The following is a 19,764-nucleotide window of genomic DNA, read 5'->3' as shown; positions in this document are numbered from 1 at the left end:
ACATAAAATTTTAGTCACCATAAAAAGTCCCTTAGCAGTTCTAGTTTATTGGGCCATTAGTGTGATGTTGTCTTTTTTCAGCTGTTTTCAGAATGGGCTGTCCTAAAAGGCACAGCAGAAAGGGGGATATCGTCGATTGTTTTTACAACTCTTTGTAGTGGACTTTGTATTTGCAGGCTGTTATGTTGAAGAAGTGGGTTAAATACAAGTCTGACAAATAGGAATACTTTTTGTTCAGACACTGTTTTAGTCTCATCACTTTTGCATATACAGTTATACATCTCTGTTGGGCACACAGTGCATAACTGGTGTATGCAAAATGCACACGCATGCTGAATAATTAGAAAATCTGGTCCCCAAAGCTAGAATGATACTTTTTTGTATATGGAAAGAAGTGTAATAACCTGGTTCTCTGTGTCTAGGTTATAGTAGATACTTCTGTAAAAGTAAAATCCGAAACCTTGATGGTCTGCCAGCACCCAACATCTGAGCTTAGCAGGCCATCCTCTACTTTTGTTGAATAATGTGTGATGTCACAGGCCAAAACTTTTCTTTAAATTTTTGTCAAAAAATTAAAATTTTCTAGTAATTTTTTGTCAGAATGGGTTAACACATTCAAGTTAGCTGCTGGAGGGTTACAATCTATTGGGCTATTTTGGACTACATGTCGTAAGTTTTGCACTGTAACTAACATGAATCAATGGCAATGTTCTAGATTTTCCCTTAAAGTGCTAATCAAGAAATAAACAGCGTAAGAAAGTTAAAAATATAAGCCAGGACGTGTGATCAGGTGACGGTGACAAACGCATGAGCTGAGCGCGCGCTGAGATGAGCGGCTGGCTTTGGGGTCCGCTCGCCAGCGGCAGATCGACAGGTTCGGCGCTGACGCCCGCGAGGGGGAGAGGAAGCGGGGCCTGGCCGTTCGGACGCGTCACCCCAGCTGGTCCGTTCTGACGAGCGGCTGAGGAGTGCGCTGTGACCGGGTCCCCCCTCGGAAGGGGTGAGCCTCGGAGCGACGCCGCGCTCGCCCCGCCGCGCTCGCCCCGCCGCTAGCACCCCGGCGCGCCGCGCTAGTTGACACCATTGACTCGGCCATAAAGGTAACATGGCCGCCGTGACCCCTCGCCGAGCCCCCGCCAGGCCCGGCGGGGAGATCAGAGCGGAGGGGCCGCCTGTCACAGAGCGCCGCTCCCTGAAAAAGAGACGGGGGATTAAAGGCGGGCGTGTTTGTGTGTGTGTGTGTGTGTAGGTGTATGTGCGTGTGTGTGTGTGTGTGTGTGTAGGTGTATGTGCGTGTGTGTGTGTGTGTGTGTGTTTTTGCATGTAGGTGTATGTGCATGTGCATGTGTTTGTGTGAGTGTGTTCGTGTATGTGTCCGTGTGCGTGTGTGTGTGTGTTCATGTATGTGTCCGTGTGTGTGTGTGTGTGTTTTTGCATGTAGGTGTATGTGCATGTGTGTGTGTGTGTGTGTGTGTGTGTGTGTGTGTGTGTGTTCATGTATGTGTCCGTGTGTGTGTGTGTGTTGGGGGGGTTTGAAACGGAGAGTGCTTTTTTATGAGCACGTGCCTCTCCAGTTTCTGGGACGTCTAGCAGCCTGCTCATAAATCTCCCCTGCCTTTTTCTTTCCATGTCCCCCTTCATCCCTCCATCTACTTTTCCTTTCATCGGTATCATCTACCTCCATTTCTCTCTCTCTGTCTCTCTTTCTCTCTCTGTTATTAACTCTGTTCCAGTTATTGTAATGTCTTCCTGTTTTGTCTGTTTCCTCAACTTGCTTAAATTCGGAAGGTCTTCGCCATTTCCACCCCACACTTTTTATTCTTCGTCCTCCTCCTCCTTCCCTGTTTCTCTGTCCCTCCTCCTTACCTCACTGTCCCTCATCCCTCTCTCCCTCTCTCCCACTCCCCTCCTCCTCCTCCCCCCATCTCTTTACAGATGGAGATTAACTCTGCGCCGAGGCACCATTAGTTTCCCTGCCTGTTTGTTATTAAGGAGATGGATGGGGGCTCACAGTGCCAGCCTGACGCCCCACAATTACAGAGCCCGGTGATAGATAGAGGGAGAGAGAGAGGGGGCGAGGGAGGAGAGAGAAAGAGGGGGCATCTATCATGCCCCTTAATCTACCTGTCACTATTCCGGAGAGAGGAAAACAGTGAGCGGGGAGACAGGGAGGGAGAGAGAAAGAAAGAGACTGAAGAAGAGGAGAAGAAGGTGTGAAGACTGGCCTGTAGCTGGATCCTCTCCTACATAAAGACCCTGTGTGTGCATTCTCTGTTTTCAGGATTTGAGGATTAACTGGTGAAATTTGTAAAAGGGCGTTAGCATTAAGTTGTGGTTATTAGCCATGTTTGATGTGCCAGGTTTGGGGTATTTGCCCCACCGCCAGGACTGGCCCTTCTATTTTGGGCCCCATTGGGGATAATGCCTTTCCCCCCCTTTGTTGGCAGTAATGCACCACCTTGGAAAAGCAGACATGTTAACCCTGAAGTATTTTATCAAACACTGTGGGGCGGTGACTTTGAAATAAAAACCATGTGATTGCTCATTTCACACTGGAAGACAAACGCAGGAGGACAGCTAGCAAGGCCCCAGGTCGAGATGGTGTAAAAAAAGGTAATGCATGCTAGTTTCCCAGCAATACCAGGAGGATGAATTAGGCAATGGTATTAGTCTTAAAAGAAAAATAAGATGTGGGGTCCCATATAAGTATTAGAAAAATGCTTAGACTGCTGTCAACAGCAACTACAAAAAAAGTATACTACAGATAAATTATGTACCGCAAATAAGTTCAGACACACAACCTGAGTCATCTGAAATAGGAATATCAATAATTTTAAATAAAAGTCAATCAGGTTACGCATCACATTTGCTTGAATGGGAGATGGAGTTTGTAGTATTAGTAACCTTACCAGTAATAGCTGGAAGGGGCATTAGCAATAGCGATGTTGGAAGAATTGGACCTTGCAGTCTTAAAAGTAGAAAGAAGGTGATCAGCTATGAGCAAACTGTATTTTGATTGTCTGAAGCCCTCAGGTTCAAACTGACCACCACAAACAACGCAGGCAAGTAAAACAGGTCACTAGCTTAGAATGCAAACAACTAAAAGGCAAGCATAAAAGTTGAAATGATGTATCATATTTTTGCTATTCAAGCACTTGTATTATGTCAAAAAATTAAAATATTTCAACTTATATCTGCCAGTTATCAGGAAGATATAGCAAAATGATTGTTTTTGGCACCCGGAAGGCAAGGGGTTTTAATTTGCTGAACTCATGCAGGCACCTGGCTTTTAGACTGCAGTAAGCTTTGCTCCTGTAACTGCATGGCCAGACGTTCAAGAAGAAACAAACTGAACTCGTAAATGTGCCATTTCTTGTCTATCTCTGGCAGTTAAACCATGTAATTTGAGGTAAATGTGATGAATCCTTTTTGACTTTATCAGTCTTACAGCCTCATAAAGTTTTCTTTGTGGGGGAATGTCCATAAAGTTATAGGATACAGGTTGTTTCAAGGTCATTGTGTGACCAGTTATATCGCAGGTATCAGACTCCAGTCCTGGAGGGCCACAGTGTTTGCTGGTTTTCAGGGGGTGTCAGCACCAGTGGTTCATTTAAGTCATTGATTGGCTAAAAAATCCACATGCCTTTTTCTCCAGGCCGTAATTGGCTGCCGATTGAAAGGAAATCACAAATACCTCTAAATATTGGGGCCCTCAATGACTGGAGTTTGACACCCCTGCTTTATACTTACTAAGTGACACGAATGCTGCCTGCTGGCTGCCCTGAATGGGTAGACAAAACTGCAGTTATCTTCCTCGATTCTTGCAGAAATGCAAAAGAGAAAAACGAGAAGTGATTTGTACGTGTAAAAGCAGTCAAGCAAACATATCAGCGGATGCTGTTATCACCGCTTGTCACTTGCATGACCATACACTGTTCTAAAATCTGACTTCTTCTTCAGACATTTGAGTGACTTGTTAGAATATTGGTGGCAACCTCTGATTGTAGGCTGTAGACATTTGTGGCAGTGAAATAAATTAAAGTAATGGGCAAATGCCAATAATCAGTTTAGAAAAACCAGTGCACCTAAATATATAGATATCCTAAACACCCATTTGAAACATTGATGATTATAATGTTAAACTGCATCTGGATATAGAGACATCCTCATCGTGCAAATTAAACATTGGTCATTACAAACATAGAAGCAGCAGACTGGAGTAAAACAAGTTTCAGAGGTGGACCTCATTTGGATGCATTTCAAGTAACAAGACAGGCCCAGATCCTCATTCACACTTATGAGAAACACAGAATCAAAAATGCTTTGTAGAAGCCGTTGCTCACCCGTACGATGTGGCAGTGCTCTCTCTGCGGCTGAGTTTTAAATCACGAGGTGTTTAGAGTCCCTGAAATGGCAAACAAAGGAGAATTCATATCGTCTCTGTGATTCAAACTGTAATTATTTCACTGATCAGGCATTTTGTTTTACCAGCATATAGTTGGGGACATTGAGAAGTGATAACATAAACCACACAGTCAGAATGGCAGGTAAGAACTTGTTTAATAAGGTACACTTTAGAAGTTGTGGAATGAATGCATTTTGTATTGTGCTTAGCTAGAGAAGAATGTAGGCAATGGAGTTTCTCTGTTTCTCTACTGGTGTGTATGTCACCAGTTTATCCATCTTGAGAGAACAATTTTGGGGGGATGTTTAAAATGATCAATAAAGCGACTGTTCAAAATCTGCTCATGTTTGTTGACTATGTGCTTGATTTTGAGACTCACATGATTATATGTTGTTTTGAATAAACTGGAAAATGGTTTGGCTCATTTGCCTTGACTTCTGAATCACCTTTGTTTGAGAGCTGAATGTCACCAGACTTGTGATAACCACGCTGTAGTAAGTTTACTTGACCGGAGGTCAAACTCATTGTCACTGGAGCCAATTCTGCAGATACGCAAAAGCTGGTTGTATGGAAGGCCCTTCTGTATTAGCTGACTTCTTGGTGTGACCCTGTGAGTAGTTGAGTTGCTTTGAGTTGATGCTGGATGGACTTTGTGTGTTTATATGAGCTAAAGTGAGCTGTGATGTGTTGTGCCTGACTTTGGGTGAAGACAGGAAACAGGAAGAGATGATCTGTAAACCTCTGGTCCTCCAAAGCAAAAGATAAATTAGACAGAATATTAATGAGGCAAAATGTACAGAACATCTGCCAGACACCAGCACAGATGTTTTAGAGGAGAATCCAAGTCACGCACGCACACACACACACACACACACACACAGTGTCTCTCTCTCTCTCACACACACACACACACACACACAATGAGAAGCGTAGAAGTGCAGCATATTGAAACCACTCCATTCCACCCTGCTGTGTTGCATAAAGCATGTGTAATGCATTCCCGGGTAATATAGCACATATTCTGTGGCGTCATAGCTTCCTAATTACAGGGATGTTTACAGGAGAAAACCATCCAGGACTATTCTGTCCATCTTTCCCAAAGCCCACTTTGCACTACCTTTCTTCTCTTCTTCTCTTTCTCTCTTTCATTTGCCCCTGGTAGTGAGGGCTTTGACAGAGGGATTGATGCTGTTCCGGTGGCCATGCCAGTGATGGATGGGCAACTGTGGAGAAGGACAAGAGGAGGAGGGGATGAGAAGGAGAGGAGAGAGAGATCAGCAAAACCCAGAGATTCCTCTGATCACCTGAAAATGATTGCAGTGTTGTTTTCCACTTCTGATGGAACTGGAGTACTTCCTTAAAAAGCATAATTACACAAAGAGGGTCTTAATTTAATTTTAAACAGGATCTCTGATGAATAGCCAAAGAACTGCCTTCATGAACCAATAAAATAATGAATAAGCCTATTAACCTGCTCTTATAAATCTATTAGCCTACTCTTCTACAAGGCACACAAAGACTGAAGAAACGTCCCACCAAGTACAACAAAGAACTTAAGTAGTCTGGATTTGGAAATGATCATTGCCCCTCGTTTACAGCCCAAAAACCACTGTCCCAGGGCAGGGTCCCATAAATGGCATGGAGCACACTCCCTGGATACAAATAGGGAGGAGGGGGTGTAGGGAGAGGACAGGAACTGCACCCATCAACCTGCCAAGAAAGGGCCTAACATACATCAAGCAAGGGCCACAGAATGAATGGTTCAAATATTTAAGTGGTGCTGAGTCCTTGGTGCGTGTGTGTGTGTGCCCGTACACGTGTGTATGTGTGTGTCTGTTTTTCAATCAGCGTTCTGAATCGCCCATGAGTGCAGTTGCGCTGTGACCTGGCCAAGATCAGATAATATGCAGCTCCCTTGCCTTCCTCCCACGTCCATTTGTCATTGGGCCAGCTGTCGGAGGTCTGTGATTGGTTGTTTCGGGAGACAGATAGCCGATAGGCCCTGATTAATAGGTGTGGCTCTGGCGGTTGCTCATTGATCAAGGGAACAGGCGAGAGATGGGGAAGAGAGAGGGGGGAGGGGGAGGGGGAGAGGGAGAGAGGGGGGAACATATGCCCTACTGCGCATTTAAATGTTGCGCCAGAATTCACAAATGGAAACTCTGTAAGAATACTTTTTTCCTCATAACATTACTGTTTATGGGTTTTATTATCTATATGTGTGGTGGTTCAAAACTATATTAATGCAGTACAACTATATGGCAATAAGGCCAACATATTTGTAATACACAGTGACAATGATTACTGTCCATGTGATTAGTGCTTGAGCATAAACTCCACTTTTGTATGTATAAGTACATTTTATGAGTGATAAAGAGGGAGAGGGAGAAGTGCATATATTTGTACGTGTGCATGTGCATATCCACAATGGCCTCTTTTATTTGTGCATAAACGTTTTACAAGGTTCATCTTCATTGGTTCACAAATGTAAAAGGATTATTTCACAGAGAGAAACATAGAATCCACTGAAATGTGCCAGCAGGATGTGTGTGTGTGTGTGTGTGTGCGTGTCTGTATCACTGTGAATGAAGCATTATCTGCATTTGGATGAAAGGTGTGCTTTGGTGTGTTGTGGTGTGTGTGTGTGGGGGGGTGATTGAGCACTCTCTGTGGGGGGGTCAGTGCTGGGAGGTCATGACCTGGGTGACCTAGGGGGAGTGGAGCTCATCAATCAGTGAGGGGCAGGACAGAGCAGCAGGGGCACGACACAAACCCCTCCCAAAATACCACCCCCCAGCCCCACAGGGAGACAGATGGGCCTGGGACAGCGTCACACACACACACACACATTTATACACAGGCATACACACACACACACACATTTATACACAGGAATACACACACACACACACGCACACACACTTATACATAGGCATACGCATACACACACACACACATACACAAGCATACTCGCACACACATTTATACACAGGCATACACACACACACACACACACACACACTAAGACACATTTATACACAGGCATACATGCACTTAAACACATTTATACACAGGCATACATGCACTTACACACATTTATATACAGGCATATATGCACACACACACACACTCACACACTCTCCACTGCAGTTCTACACAGGCATAATGTATACACACACACACACACATTCTCCAGTACAGTTGTACACAGGCTTATGCACACACACACATACACACTCATGCACAATTAAAGTTCTGCACAGGCTTACGTGCATACACGCTTACGTACGCGTGTACAAACACACACACACACTTAAATTTATACACAGGCTTACACACACACAGCATGCTGAACAAACGAGGTACACACACTGCACATTCATTTCTAACAGTCTCTTAGTAACTAAACAAAATCCAAACCAAACTGTGACCTTAATCAGTCTAATTGTCAATGGTATCATGTTAGTGTGAGAGGACACAGCTATACTGAGGTACCCAGAAAGCGTGTAGCAGTACCAAGCTTTCCCCGACTCCTTATGTAGCTTCTGTTTTCTTTCTATACCTCCTCCACTTTACTGTCATTCCACCCATTTTCCTCTCCTTTTTCCATCAGGTGTTTGTGTGCTAAGCAGAGATGGCTCATAACAGTTGGCCTTTTCCTCTCACTTCACAGGGAAATGAAGAGTTTACCCACTTTTAAAATGCAATTTTACAGCAGTTCTGCACATTTCTACACTACAGACTCGTGGGCTGCCACAGGTGAGAAATATGTTGGACCCATTTTTTACCAATCTGTCATTTCAGAAATGTGGAGCTTGAAGATTGAAGATAGAATTACTAGATCTGGCATCTACGACACAAAGCAGTAATTTGCTACGTGTGCATTTCAAAGTCCCGTGTAATATGGGGTGAGAATGGGTCCACACTCAGACAATCTGGTATTTCAATAAAAGATTGTCCCTGTCTATCGAGGTGGATCAGTTTACATACCAGACCAAAGGTAGACCCAGCTGATATATACACAGGAGCTTGAGTGGAGATATGAGCCATTAATTGCCTGTGTGAAGCACTTTGACATGTTCACTGTAAATTTAAAGGTGCTATTTATATAAGATACACTGTTATGGAGAATCAAGATGTGTCCAAGAACCTGTGGTGAATCAGTAGTTTCATGACAATATAATGAAGATACTGTACACAGGCTCGATCGTACTGAAGAGCTAGTGTATGTCAGCTGACTTGGTCATTATTGTACAGGTTCTGCTCTCTTTGATGCTCTTCAGCAAACCCTCAGGTATTGCATGTGACCTGCCATAATCTGGGGCAGTAACCTGAGGCAGGGTGGTCTCTTCAAAGTGCTTCTCACTCCCAGGCCTGGCCTGTGCCAAGCGCCTTTGATGTAACCCGGAACTTTCTACCTACACTGATGACTTCCTGTGTGGTTCAGAACTGGGCTTCTCTGTGTGTGTGCCTGAGTGTGTGTGTGTGCATGCGTGTGTGGTCAGATGACTGTGTGTGCTTTTGCAGGTGTGTGTGTGTGTGTGTGTGTGTGTGCGTGTGGTGGTCAGATGACTGTGTGTGCTTTTGCAGGTGTGTGTGTGTGTGTGTGTGTGTGTCTGAAGGGTTAACCCTCTTTTGGAAGTGTGCAGAAGAGTGGTAAAGTCACAGCCGGTGCAGGTGCGAAGGGTGCGGACAGAAAGCAGCACGTATGAAGCGATAGCTTCTTTAATAGCTCCTGAGGTTGTGCATTAGACCTTTTTCCAGAATTCAGCAGCTCCGATCTCTGTACTTCTTAGCAAACTGAAACCTGGCCTTCATGTTTTTGTGACTAGTACTTGCAGTGTAGCCTCTCTAGTTGTGTTTCTGAAGTCTTCTGTGGACAGTAGTCATTGACACATCTACGCCTGCCTCCTGAAGAATGTTTCTAATTCGTCAGACAGGTGTTTGAGGATTTTTCTTCATTATGGTGAGAATCCTTCTGTCGTCAACTGTAGAGATCTTCCTTTGCCTACCAGGCCCTTTGCGATTACTGAGTTCACCAGCATTCTCTTTCTTCTTAATGATGTTCAAAAAGTTGATTTTGGTAAGCCTGAGGTTTGACCTATGTCTTTGTTTCTTTTTTTATTTCTCAGCCTCATAATGTCTTCCTTTACTTTTATTGACATGGCTGTGGTCCTCATATTGACAAACAGCAATAACAGACTCCACAGGAAATCAAAAGCCTGGAATCAAAAGTATATACTGACAGCTCTCTTATGCTTAAACTAAGGACGTAATTGAACACACTGACTAATCATACACAGCTGTGAAACCATTTGTCCTAAATATTTTGGTGCTCTGAAATGGGGGGGGGGGGCTATTTATATAAAGTGCTGTAATTTTTAACCATATATATATATATATATATATATATATATATATATACCCTTTAATACAGGATTAAAATCTGCACTATAACCACATGTGAATTGTTTGATTACAAATCTAAAATGGTGCAGTCCAGTGCCAAAAAAAAAAAAAGTCTTTGCCCCCAACATTATGGAGCTCATTGTGTGTGGTGGGGCTTCCTTACATTAGATACTGCTGGTTGGGCGTTGGTCCAGGCTCTTTTGCTGGCTGTCCCCACCATAGATATAGATGTCTATGGTCACCACCTCCTGATCAGGGATCAGTATAGACCCTGATAATACTAATGCTAAACAGCGCTGCAACAAGAGGTGGACACTGATCCAGTAGTTCTAATACAGTACATATTGTCCTTATGCGATTCATATAAGCGCTGTTAGGGTTTAACACTATGAGAGTTGATTTAACACTAGGCATGTTGCTGCGTCCTTTTCTGTGGTTCCAGACCCTCACTGCATTTCCTCCCTTCAGTGTAAATTCTTTTTCCTTTACTGCATTAAATACATTCAATTATTCAAATGAATCAAAGTGGATGTGATTACTCAGTGCCTAAAGATTTAATGCAGTCGTCAAGCGCTTTCAATCAGACGATAATTTAGTTCCAGCCCTTTACAGTAATGCACTGCGTTGTAAGCCGTAAAGATCTCCTAAATGAAAATGTTTTTTTTTAAGGTGGTATGTTGCAGAAGTCCATGGATAAATTAAGATGAAATTGATTGGGTCCTACCGATTGCATGTGATGTGGAATCAGAGACACCCCAGAGAAACTGCACTCCTGGAAGGGGAATGCAAGAAAGCAAAGAGAAACAGGTTTTTAACATGGCCCAGAGCCTTTATGGATACAGAACAACAGCACCACCATCTGACAATATGATGAACTGCAAACCAGCACAGCATATTCAGATAATGGCAATTCTTCTAAAAGAAACACGCCACCCATTGGAGAAACAGAGAACACGCATACTACCAACAAGCGATCTTTCAGATAAAATCTTCCTGAGATTAAGATCCTGCTTAGGATCTAAATTGAAGTACATAAAACATGTACTCAGATTAAAAAGTTAAATGATTACATTGTCATGCATGCTATTCTTCAATAAAAGAATACCTACTAAAATTTTTCAGCCGTACACACACTTTTTCATCTTAGAAAACTGTGTGTGTCTGTGTGTATGTGTGTGTGTGTGTGTTTTGGGGGGGGGGGGGGGGGGGGCAGGTTAACACACTGGAGAATGTTGGAATATGGAATATTTACCTAAACCTGAATTGTTCTATGCTCACTATGCTTCTTTAAATGGCAAAACCAATGTCCCCCAACATCGGCACTGCATGTAGGATGATTACCATGGAATTCAAACAGATCTGTATGGCTTCAGCTGCAACTATAAGGTTTCAACTATATGTACTTCACTCATGGTGCTGTACTGGAAATGAATGCTGATGCTCCAGTGTGTTTGCCATTGTGTTTTTGCAGGCTGACCAGGCTGGTTTGACAGAGTTTATGTTGCTGCTGAAGTCTTTAAAGTTGCTATTCCCCATGTTTATCCCAGCATTTGCATATTATGGCTTTGATATGACAACATCCAAATAAAAACTGATTTGAGGAATGCTTGGACTAAATCTGTTTTTTTTGTGGTGTGGCAGAAACATCACCAAGCACTGTCTGAAATGTTGAAATACGATTACAAGCTTGTCTTCATCACTTAATCCTGTGCAAACATACCGAACCATGATCAGGGAGAAGGCTGTTTCTTTTTGATGAGATGGAAAAAGTTCAGCCTAAGTCATGATAAAGGTGATGTAACACAAGGAATAACAGCACAGGCTGGGACCTCCGTGGGGCTACCTCTGTGTGATAAACCAGCAACCATGACGATGAGAACAATAGCCAGCCTCTCAACTATTAATATCATTCCTGCTTTGTGTGGGAGGGAGTGGGTATTTTGGCAGGGTGTGGTGATTGGAGTGCAGGTTTTGGATTGGAGTGGGTGGTTTGGACAGGGTGTGGGTCAGAGGGTGGGGTGTTGCAGGGTGTGGAGTAGTTGGGGCAGGGTGTAGTTTGGCGGGTGGGGTGTTGCAGGGTGTGGAGTTGTTGGGGCAGGTATGGGTTGGAGAGTGGGGTGTTGCAGGATGTGGGTAATGGGGAAGGGTGTGGGTTGGAGAGTGGGGTGTTGCAGGATGTGGGTAATGGGGAAGGGTGTGGGTTGGAGAGTGGGGTGTTGCAGGATGTGGGTAATGGGGAAGGGTGTGGGTTGGAGAGTGGGGTGTTGCAGGATGTGGGTAATGGGGAAGGGTGTGGGTTGGAGAGTGGGGTGTTGCAGGGTGTGGGTAATGGGGAAGGGTGTGGGTTGGAGAGTGGGGTGTTGCAGGATGTGGGTAATGGGGAAGGGTGTGGGTTGGAGAGTGGGTGTGTGCAGGATGTGGGTAATGGGGAAGGGGTGTGGGTTGAGAGTGGGGTTGCAGGATGTGGGTAATGGGGAAGGTGTGGCTTGGAGAGTGGGGTGTTACAGGATGTGGGTAATGGGGAAGGGTGTGGGTGGGAGTGGGTGTTGCAGGTGTGGGTAATGGGAGGGTGGGTTGGAAGTTGTTGCAGGGGTGGGTATGGGAAGGGTGTGGGTTGGGGTGGGGTGTTGCAGGATGTGGGTATGGGGAGGGTGTGGGTTGGAGGTGGGTGTTGCAGGTGTGGTGGAGGTTGGGTTGGAGGGGGGTGTTGCAGGTGTGGTAATGGGAAGGGTGTGGGTTGGAGGGGGGTGTTGCAGGTGGGTAATGGGGAAGGGTGTGGGTTGGAGAGTGGGGTGTTGCAGGATGTGGGTAATGGGGAAGGGTGTGGGTTTGAGAGTGGGGTGTTGCAGGATGTGGGTAATGGGGAAGGGTGTGGGTTGGAGAGTGGGGTGTTGCAGGATGTGGGTAATGGGGAAGGGTGTGGGTTGGAGAGTGGGGTGTTGCAGGATGTGGGTAATGGGGAAGGGTGTAGTTTGGCGGGTGGGGTGTTGCAGGATGTGGGTAATGGGGAAGGGTGTGGGTTGGTGTAGTTGCAGCGGTTCAAGCCTTGCAGTCACTCAGATCATTGGGTATGTGATCAGGCAGCCCGGTGCGGGTTGCCATGACGCCCATTACAGGAGCTCCAAAGTGGCGCTCTTCAGCCAACTGGCGACATGCATCTCAATCTCCTATGGAAGAGCAGCGAGAAGAGAGATCACAGGGGGAAGAAATCCAGCAACATGCTGTCATCCCCATCCATTCACAATGCTACACTCATGAATTCCTATTAACCGTGTGCTTCCAAACCTCACAAGCGCTAGGCAAACAAGCGCTCATAACTCATAGCATATGTGCATTTATGGGAACGGGAGCCATAAAATGTCATGTTCTTATGTATGTGCTAATTAACATGAAGCATATAAAAGGTATGATCAGTCACAAAAATGAACAGATTCTATGTGCTGAAAAGTGAACAAAAATGAATGATTGCATGGTTCCCACAATCCCTCTCTTCCTGTTCTCTCCTCTGATCTTACCCGGCGCGCCTCTGTGAGGGTGGGCGGGTCCCCGGAGCGGGCGGAGCTCATGTCGGCGCAGTGGGCGGTGCCCCCGATGAGGATCGCTCTGTCCTTATCCGCCTTCGCGGTGCCATTGCGGAGCATGCCCAGTGCGTGCCAGGGGTCGATGTCCCCTGAGAAAGGGGCAGCGGAGGACCAGTGTTCACCAACATACCTCAATGCTTGGAAAACACTTAGCACAACTCATTCAAATTCACCCCAGCCCTGAACCGCAGTCAGTTCATGTTTGATTGAATCATGCGCATTGAATAATTAATAAGCTAAAATGTTAAATATTTACAAAAAATGCAAAGGCATTCGGTGGTTTCCAAACAGTTAATGAGGGCAAAGAAGATTTCAGGGCATATTTATCGAGGTCTGACAGGCCCCTCCCCTTCCCTTACCGTTGACGTACAGCACCCTGTGCGTTAGCGGGTGGTCTCCGCCGTAGTACTTGTTGGTGAACGCGACGTTTGAGGCCAGGCTGCTCTGAGACACCCCAAACAGCAGGGGGCAGAGTACTGTCTGAGCCTGCAGGGTCAGCATGCGGGAGAAGGGGCAGCTGGCATTCTCACAAGTCTGGTCTGTACACGCAGGCAGGGCACAGAGTCACGTTCACAAACCCAGAACGGGAACAAGCACACAACGTTCACCAAACGAAGGCTAGCTGAAACAGGCTCACGCCGCCGAATGACTTCTCTGGACACCCGACACCACGCTGTGCTCATTCAGTTACTGGCCACTGAGGACGGGATCTGATAAAGAGCTTCGGGAGTCCACAGTTGTCCATAAATTTTACAGACATTAATAGTGAACAAGCTCGATTTATAGGAAATCGTAAATGAATAAAATAGCCAGCAAGAGATGGAGCACAAAAGCTATGAGTGAACTTTTCAAGATATCCGTTGGTAAATATGAAAATAACAGAACAATACTGGACACTGCCTCAAAAGGCAAGCAGTTACAACACACTCACTTTAACCGGCTTACTGGCCTTGTGCCAAACTTATCTTTTTCTTTTCCATGGTTTGAAACATGTTTTGTTTTGTTCTACAGTTCCCATTAGATCTTCTGGACCATGGTGATACTGTGCTAATCGCTATGGCAACAGCTGGCCAGTTCACCTGAGCAGGTAGTCAGAAGAACAGATTTGGAAAGGCTCAAGCAATAAATAAATAAATAAATAAAAAAATAAATAAATAAATAAATAAATATATTCAGTGAGATAAAAAATTATCAAATAAAGTTGTTGTTAGAGATAAAAATCATGATCAGAAAACAGCTTTATAGCAGGCATGAGCATCTGCAATGTTATACTATCGACTGGCCTGCTAGGCTGTTCCACTGCAGTAAGCCGAACCGGTGGCAGGTCTGTAAAGCCACTGGCGCTCGCCGACACCGCTGGGCTTCACGGTGGTGTCATTCAGCTCCTGAATGCTCTGAGCGAAGGAGGTCTGCAGGCACGATTCCCCGGCCCTGTCCTGGTAGACCTGACAGAGAGAACGCAGGACAAAAATCACACTGTGCACAATCCCTACCAAAGGACGCGTTAGTAACAGTCTGTGCAAATGCTGTGATTGACAGGAGTAACAGTCTGTGAGGAGGTGGCAACGTATTGGTAAGAGTGTACACGTGAGGAATTAAGTGTGGACCTTAACAGAACAGCAAAAACTATGCGGGTAACAGAACGTACCTTGACAAGTTTGACCAGCCTGTCATAAGCCTCGTCCTGTTTGAACGCCTCGCTCGCATTGGTGATGATGGCGCAGAGCCTTTCGATGGTCAGTGGCGCCCCCTCTCTGTCATACTGTACGGTCCCCATGACGATGTCAGCCAGGCCCTGCATGAGCTCTGTCTGGTCCTCCGGCTGCTCCAGCGGCTTGCAGCTGCCAAAGTCCTTCCCCACCTGCGTCTGATTGCCCCCCAGGAGCTTGGCCTCTACAGCAGCAAAGGCTTCCCGAACTGTGCCCAAACACTGAGGAGACACACGCACACACACACAGACACAGTGAATACACATACACACACACACACACACACACACACACACACACAGTTAATACACACCACACACACACACATACGCAAAGGTAAGCTATGGTGGCACACATGCACATTCATATACACGTACACACGTGTACACAAAATACAGGAACACACATCAGCATGCCCACACATACACAGTGAACACACAGGAATTGCGTAACCTTACACAAACCTAGGGTTGGGACCCCCCCCACAGGTATATAAATCCGCACAGGCGTCGGTAATCACAGGTGTCAGTAATGTACGCGCAAGTCTTACCTTTTCTGAGCCTCCGACAGCTTCATTCATCAGACTTTCACCGACCACCTGAATGAGAACAGAACCCGTTGATTAAAACTGGTAACGCCACATTCAGAACCTCAGCTGAAATGTGTGTCAGTCTGGAGGTGTGGCTGCGCTCTACCTTGTTGTAGGTGGAGAAGTCCAGCTTGGCTTTAATGGGGGCAGAAGAAGCCACAGCTCCGTATATCAGGTGAGGAAACTGAAAGGACAAACGGAGTCTGCATGACAGCAGGACACACGCTGGGACAGACGTCAGCACAGACAGTAGTACTGACACTAGCACCGACACAAGCATAAACACCGTCACAAACACTACCACAGACACTGGCACAAACACTACCACAGACACAGCCACAAACTGTATCACAGACACTATCACAGACACTGGCACAGACACTAATAGTGGTCAGGCAGTGGGTATAGCAGCCCACTGGCTTTCAGACAAATGGAGCTCACAGCTGTCAGTCTGTAATTAGGTGTCAGTGGTTCAGCGGCAGTGCCAATGGATGTGAAAGTTATGTCAGTCAGTCAGCAGTCAGTCAGGGTTGTGAGAGCCAATCGGCAGTTCTGTCAGTCGAACAGTGGGCGTGTCAGAGGGCGTGGCCAGGACGCGGCAGGCACATACCTTCCCGCGGAACCAGGCGGACAGAGAGCCGGGGTAAGAGCCTCCGAAGCTGATCCAGGTGTTTTTGTGGGACAGGCCGTACGTCTGGCTGATGAACTGATGAAAAGCCACCAGGTCCGCCAGACTGGGAGGAAGAACACACACAGGGAACCTTAAAGGACAGCACCACCTCCTGCATCTCCCCCAAAGTACTGCTCCTCTCTCTTCCCATAATCCCCTCCTTCATGGTGTATGAGATCCATTCACTCTCTCTTTCCTCCTATCTTCCCTGGCATGGCTTTGACCCCCAGTCTATATCCCCCCCCCCCCCCCAAAAAAAAACTACTCTAGGTACCCCCTGTTCCCATTAACACTCCTTACAGTTTTTGCCTTTCCTTTGTCCCATCAGAGTCCACCTATGCAGGCCAGTGAGGGCCATGGGATGCCTTTTCTTCACATAACTCCCGCTTTAACCAGTCACAAACCCGTACAGGAGTCTGAAGCATGGGTTTCATGACAGACAGTCCAATGCCTGCTTGGCCACCCCTGGCTAATGGCTAATGTGGTACTGGAAGGGCAGCAGGGAAAGTGACCATTGTGTCACCTGACAGTTGGTGTCCTTCCTTGTCTCCAGTCACTGCAGTGCCAGATGATCAGACTCAAGCTGGAACTCTTTCCTCAAACTCCCCAGACCCCATTTAATGACGAGAGACTCATTCTCACCACCCCTATCCAGTCCTCCACCCTCCACCCTTAACTCTCTCCGCCCTACCTTTGTCCCTCCCCCTCTCTGTCCCACTCACTTATTTTGGCTGCGCAGGTAGCTCAGTTTTTTTGTTTGTAGGCCATCTGGGTTGATGCTCGTCCCATAGAACCTGTGCTCCAGGGCCACCAGTAGGGCCCGGTGCTCCTCCGCCATGGCCACATGGTGACCTGGGGGTGGAGCCAGAGAGAGGGAACAGCTGGCAACAGTGGCCAAAGAAACAGACAGGCATGGCAACAACCGCACACACACACACAAGCATGAGTATGCACACACACACATGCATGCACACACACACACACACCCACACACACACATAAACCACACACACACACACATGCACATAAAAACTCTCACACACAAGAATGCGCACACACACACACACTCACACACACAACAAGCCTTCCTTTCGGAAATGTCCACATCAAAATCCTGCTGGTGGTGAAAACTAATCTGGCAATTTGCAGTGGAGATGGACAGAGGGGTGGAGGAGTTAGAAGGAGAGATAGAGTTGTGAGAGAGAAGGGTGGAGTAGATGAACCAACCTGTCATGACACTGTACGTGGAGATGGCCGCCTCTCCTCCTATGTACAGGAACACTGGACCATTTGGACGATCCCAGTGCTCCTCATTAATAAAATATCTCTAAAAGGGGGGGGGAGAGGGAGAATTTCAACTTATTTGAAATCAGTCTTATAAACTCACTTTTATGAGCTTGTTTTTTAATGTGTTGTATTCATTATCCCAATTGTTGTTGTTTTTTTTTACTTTAATTTATGTCCTGTTGCTTTGTTTTGTGCTTTGTACAATTTACCGAAGAAGCACTTTATAAACTCATTATTATATACCAGTAGCAACTGAATTCACTGTGACAACATGACACTGGATATTTACCAAATAAATTCAGGTTAAGTATTTTTTCTAAAACATACAACAGTAGTTTTAAACCCAGTTCCCTTACAATAATGCTATATTAAGCCTCATATACTAGTTTTTTTTTTTTAAAATATACTGGGTATGTAGCTACCCTGTAAAGATGAAAAGATTTGAGAGGCTGACAGGCTTGGGAGTTGGGAGCAGTGTAAGCACTAGTACTCCTGTGCCTCTTTTTATGATGCGTAGGTACTGGGTGTGTGCTACACTGTAGTATACTTGGCTCTTTAGGTTGCCGTTGTAGCGTGCATGTACGCGCGCATCCTTTCCCGTACTTGTGGAAAGGTCTCAGAGCTTTGGCCGGCAAAGTGATCCAGCGGTTGGTGGATAACGCCCTCCTTGATGTCGTTCACGTGCGCTTTTCCCGAAGTGGCGCGCATCAACAGATGTTCTTTCGCCCTCTGGTGTTGGGCACGATGCACGTACTCCTTCATCTTTCTCATAACTCGCCCTGCAGGACAAAGCTGGTATGCTTAACTTGAAGACAGTTTAGTTTCGACTACAAAAAAGGGAACGGACGCCAGACACATTTGAAAATTTAAAGGTAGGCCCGGAGCGGTGTTTAAGCCAAGGTTTTCGTGCCCCCAAGCACAGGAACATCTTAATATCAAATTCAAACTTTCGTCCATCGTAGTTTATCTATATTTTCACGAATCCAGATGACTCGTAGCCTTCATTATGGCATTGGTAATGTTTTTGATAAGCTCGTGTTTATTTATCTGCAGAAGACGCTGCTAGCCTCAGATCAACTTATCGGCGCCCATCATAACGTGTTTATTTTTGGTTTCCTTCCAGTCATATCACACACATTATTTATATATTCAGTCGTTAATTTACTGTAGTCTTCTGTTCATTTAGTACAGTTTATAGACGGGTTACGCATCAGAGAATTGCCAGCAATCATTTATCAGAAATTTCACTCCTCTAATTTGTACGGGTTTTATTGTCAAGCAGCCTAATACAGGCTACATACAGCAAAACCATACGTATGCTTTTCAGTTAAACAAAAACAGTATATTATCTCATATAACACTGTGTTCCAATTAAAACATACAAAAACAATCTTCGGCATAACCTACGCATAAGTTTCCTGGTTGCATTTAATTCTGCGCCTAAGGTCCTTGACTTTTTCTCTAAAGGAAGGATAAATTAGGCTTTCTGTACACCGTTAACAGCCTAAGAAAGACAAGATATCTTGCTAAAAGAGGAACTTCCAACACTAAGAATCGAGGCTAAGAATCAATAAAGAAAGTGAAACTGCTTTCTGTGAGCAGGTCTAATTCACTCGTGTTTGATGTATTTAATAAGAATAAATAATGGCTCACCTGAGTAGGCGAAGTTGACGAGTAGCAGCAGGTACACGCATACGGGAGAGATATGCATGCTATCGACTACCACCACCCGATATCTGCTATTCGGAAGAGGCAAACTTCGCTTGTGACAGGTATTCTAATACCAACGCAACCGGGCGCTGGTCTCCGGACTTGGTGGTATGTCAGCTAAAACAACAGCGCAGGGCAGTGGATCCTTTTCAACCTCCTTTTCCGTATTGACACTATTAAAAATCAGACCAACTGAGTGTAGAAGCGCGTCTGTTCTCGTTTTTCACCTTCTCAAAATACAAACGAAGCTAGTTTCGTTGGGCACACGAAATGACGCAAAACTCAAAGCTGACTTTTCTTAGAAATGCTGACAGGCTTTTTTTCGCGGAACGTCTCACTTTAAACCCAACATTTTGCAGTTACTACCACACTAATATTCTCACAAATAAACTCCAGTCGAATAC

The 19,764-nt window shown here is 45.5% G+C and overlaps 1 protein-coding gene and 1 long non-coding RNA gene across 2 annotated transcripts; both read right to left on the bottom strand.

Annotated features, from left to right (window-relative positions):
- Window positions 1-4,343: 4,343 nt before the first annotated feature.
- On the bottom strand, window positions 4,344-12,171 carry LOC135236999 (uncharacterized). Its single transcript, XR_010324727.1, has 3 exons — window positions 10,539-12,171; window positions 5,523-5,628; window positions 4,344-4,405 (listed from the first exon to the last, which is right to left on the bottom strand). It is a non-coding gene; the product is annotated as an uncharacterized LOC135236999 (long non-coding RNA).
- Window positions 12,172-12,778: 607 nt separating this feature from the next.
- prss16 (serine protease 16) lies at window positions 12,779-19,685 on the bottom strand. The gene is made up of 12 exons (XM_064303694.1): window positions 19,304-19,685; window positions 18,254-18,429; window positions 17,591-17,690; window positions 17,086-17,215; window positions 16,304-16,427; window positions 15,800-15,877; window positions 15,655-15,702; window positions 15,044-15,325; window positions 14,699-14,840; window positions 13,755-13,934; window positions 13,330-13,484; window positions 12,779-12,981 (listed from the first exon to the last, which is right to left on the bottom strand). Exons 1-12 carry the CDS (start codon window positions 19,359-19,361, stop codon window positions 12,925-12,927), a joined length of 1,530 nt encoding a protein of 509 aa, XP_064159764.1. The 5' UTR covers window positions 19,362-19,685; the 3' UTR covers window positions 12,779-12,924.
- Between the last annotated feature and the right edge of the window lie 79 nt (window positions 19,686-19,764).

This window comes from Anguilla rostrata, chromosome 12 (assembly GCF_018555375.3).
Source record: "Anguilla rostrata isolate EN2019 chromosome 12, ASM1855537v3, whole genome shotgun sequence".
NCBI classification, from domain to species: Eukaryota; Metazoa; Chordata; class Actinopteri; order Anguilliformes; family Anguillidae; genus Anguilla; species Anguilla rostrata.
The sequence above is the reverse complement of the archived record's forward strand: the minus strand, read 5'-3'. Positions and strand labels throughout refer to the sequence as shown.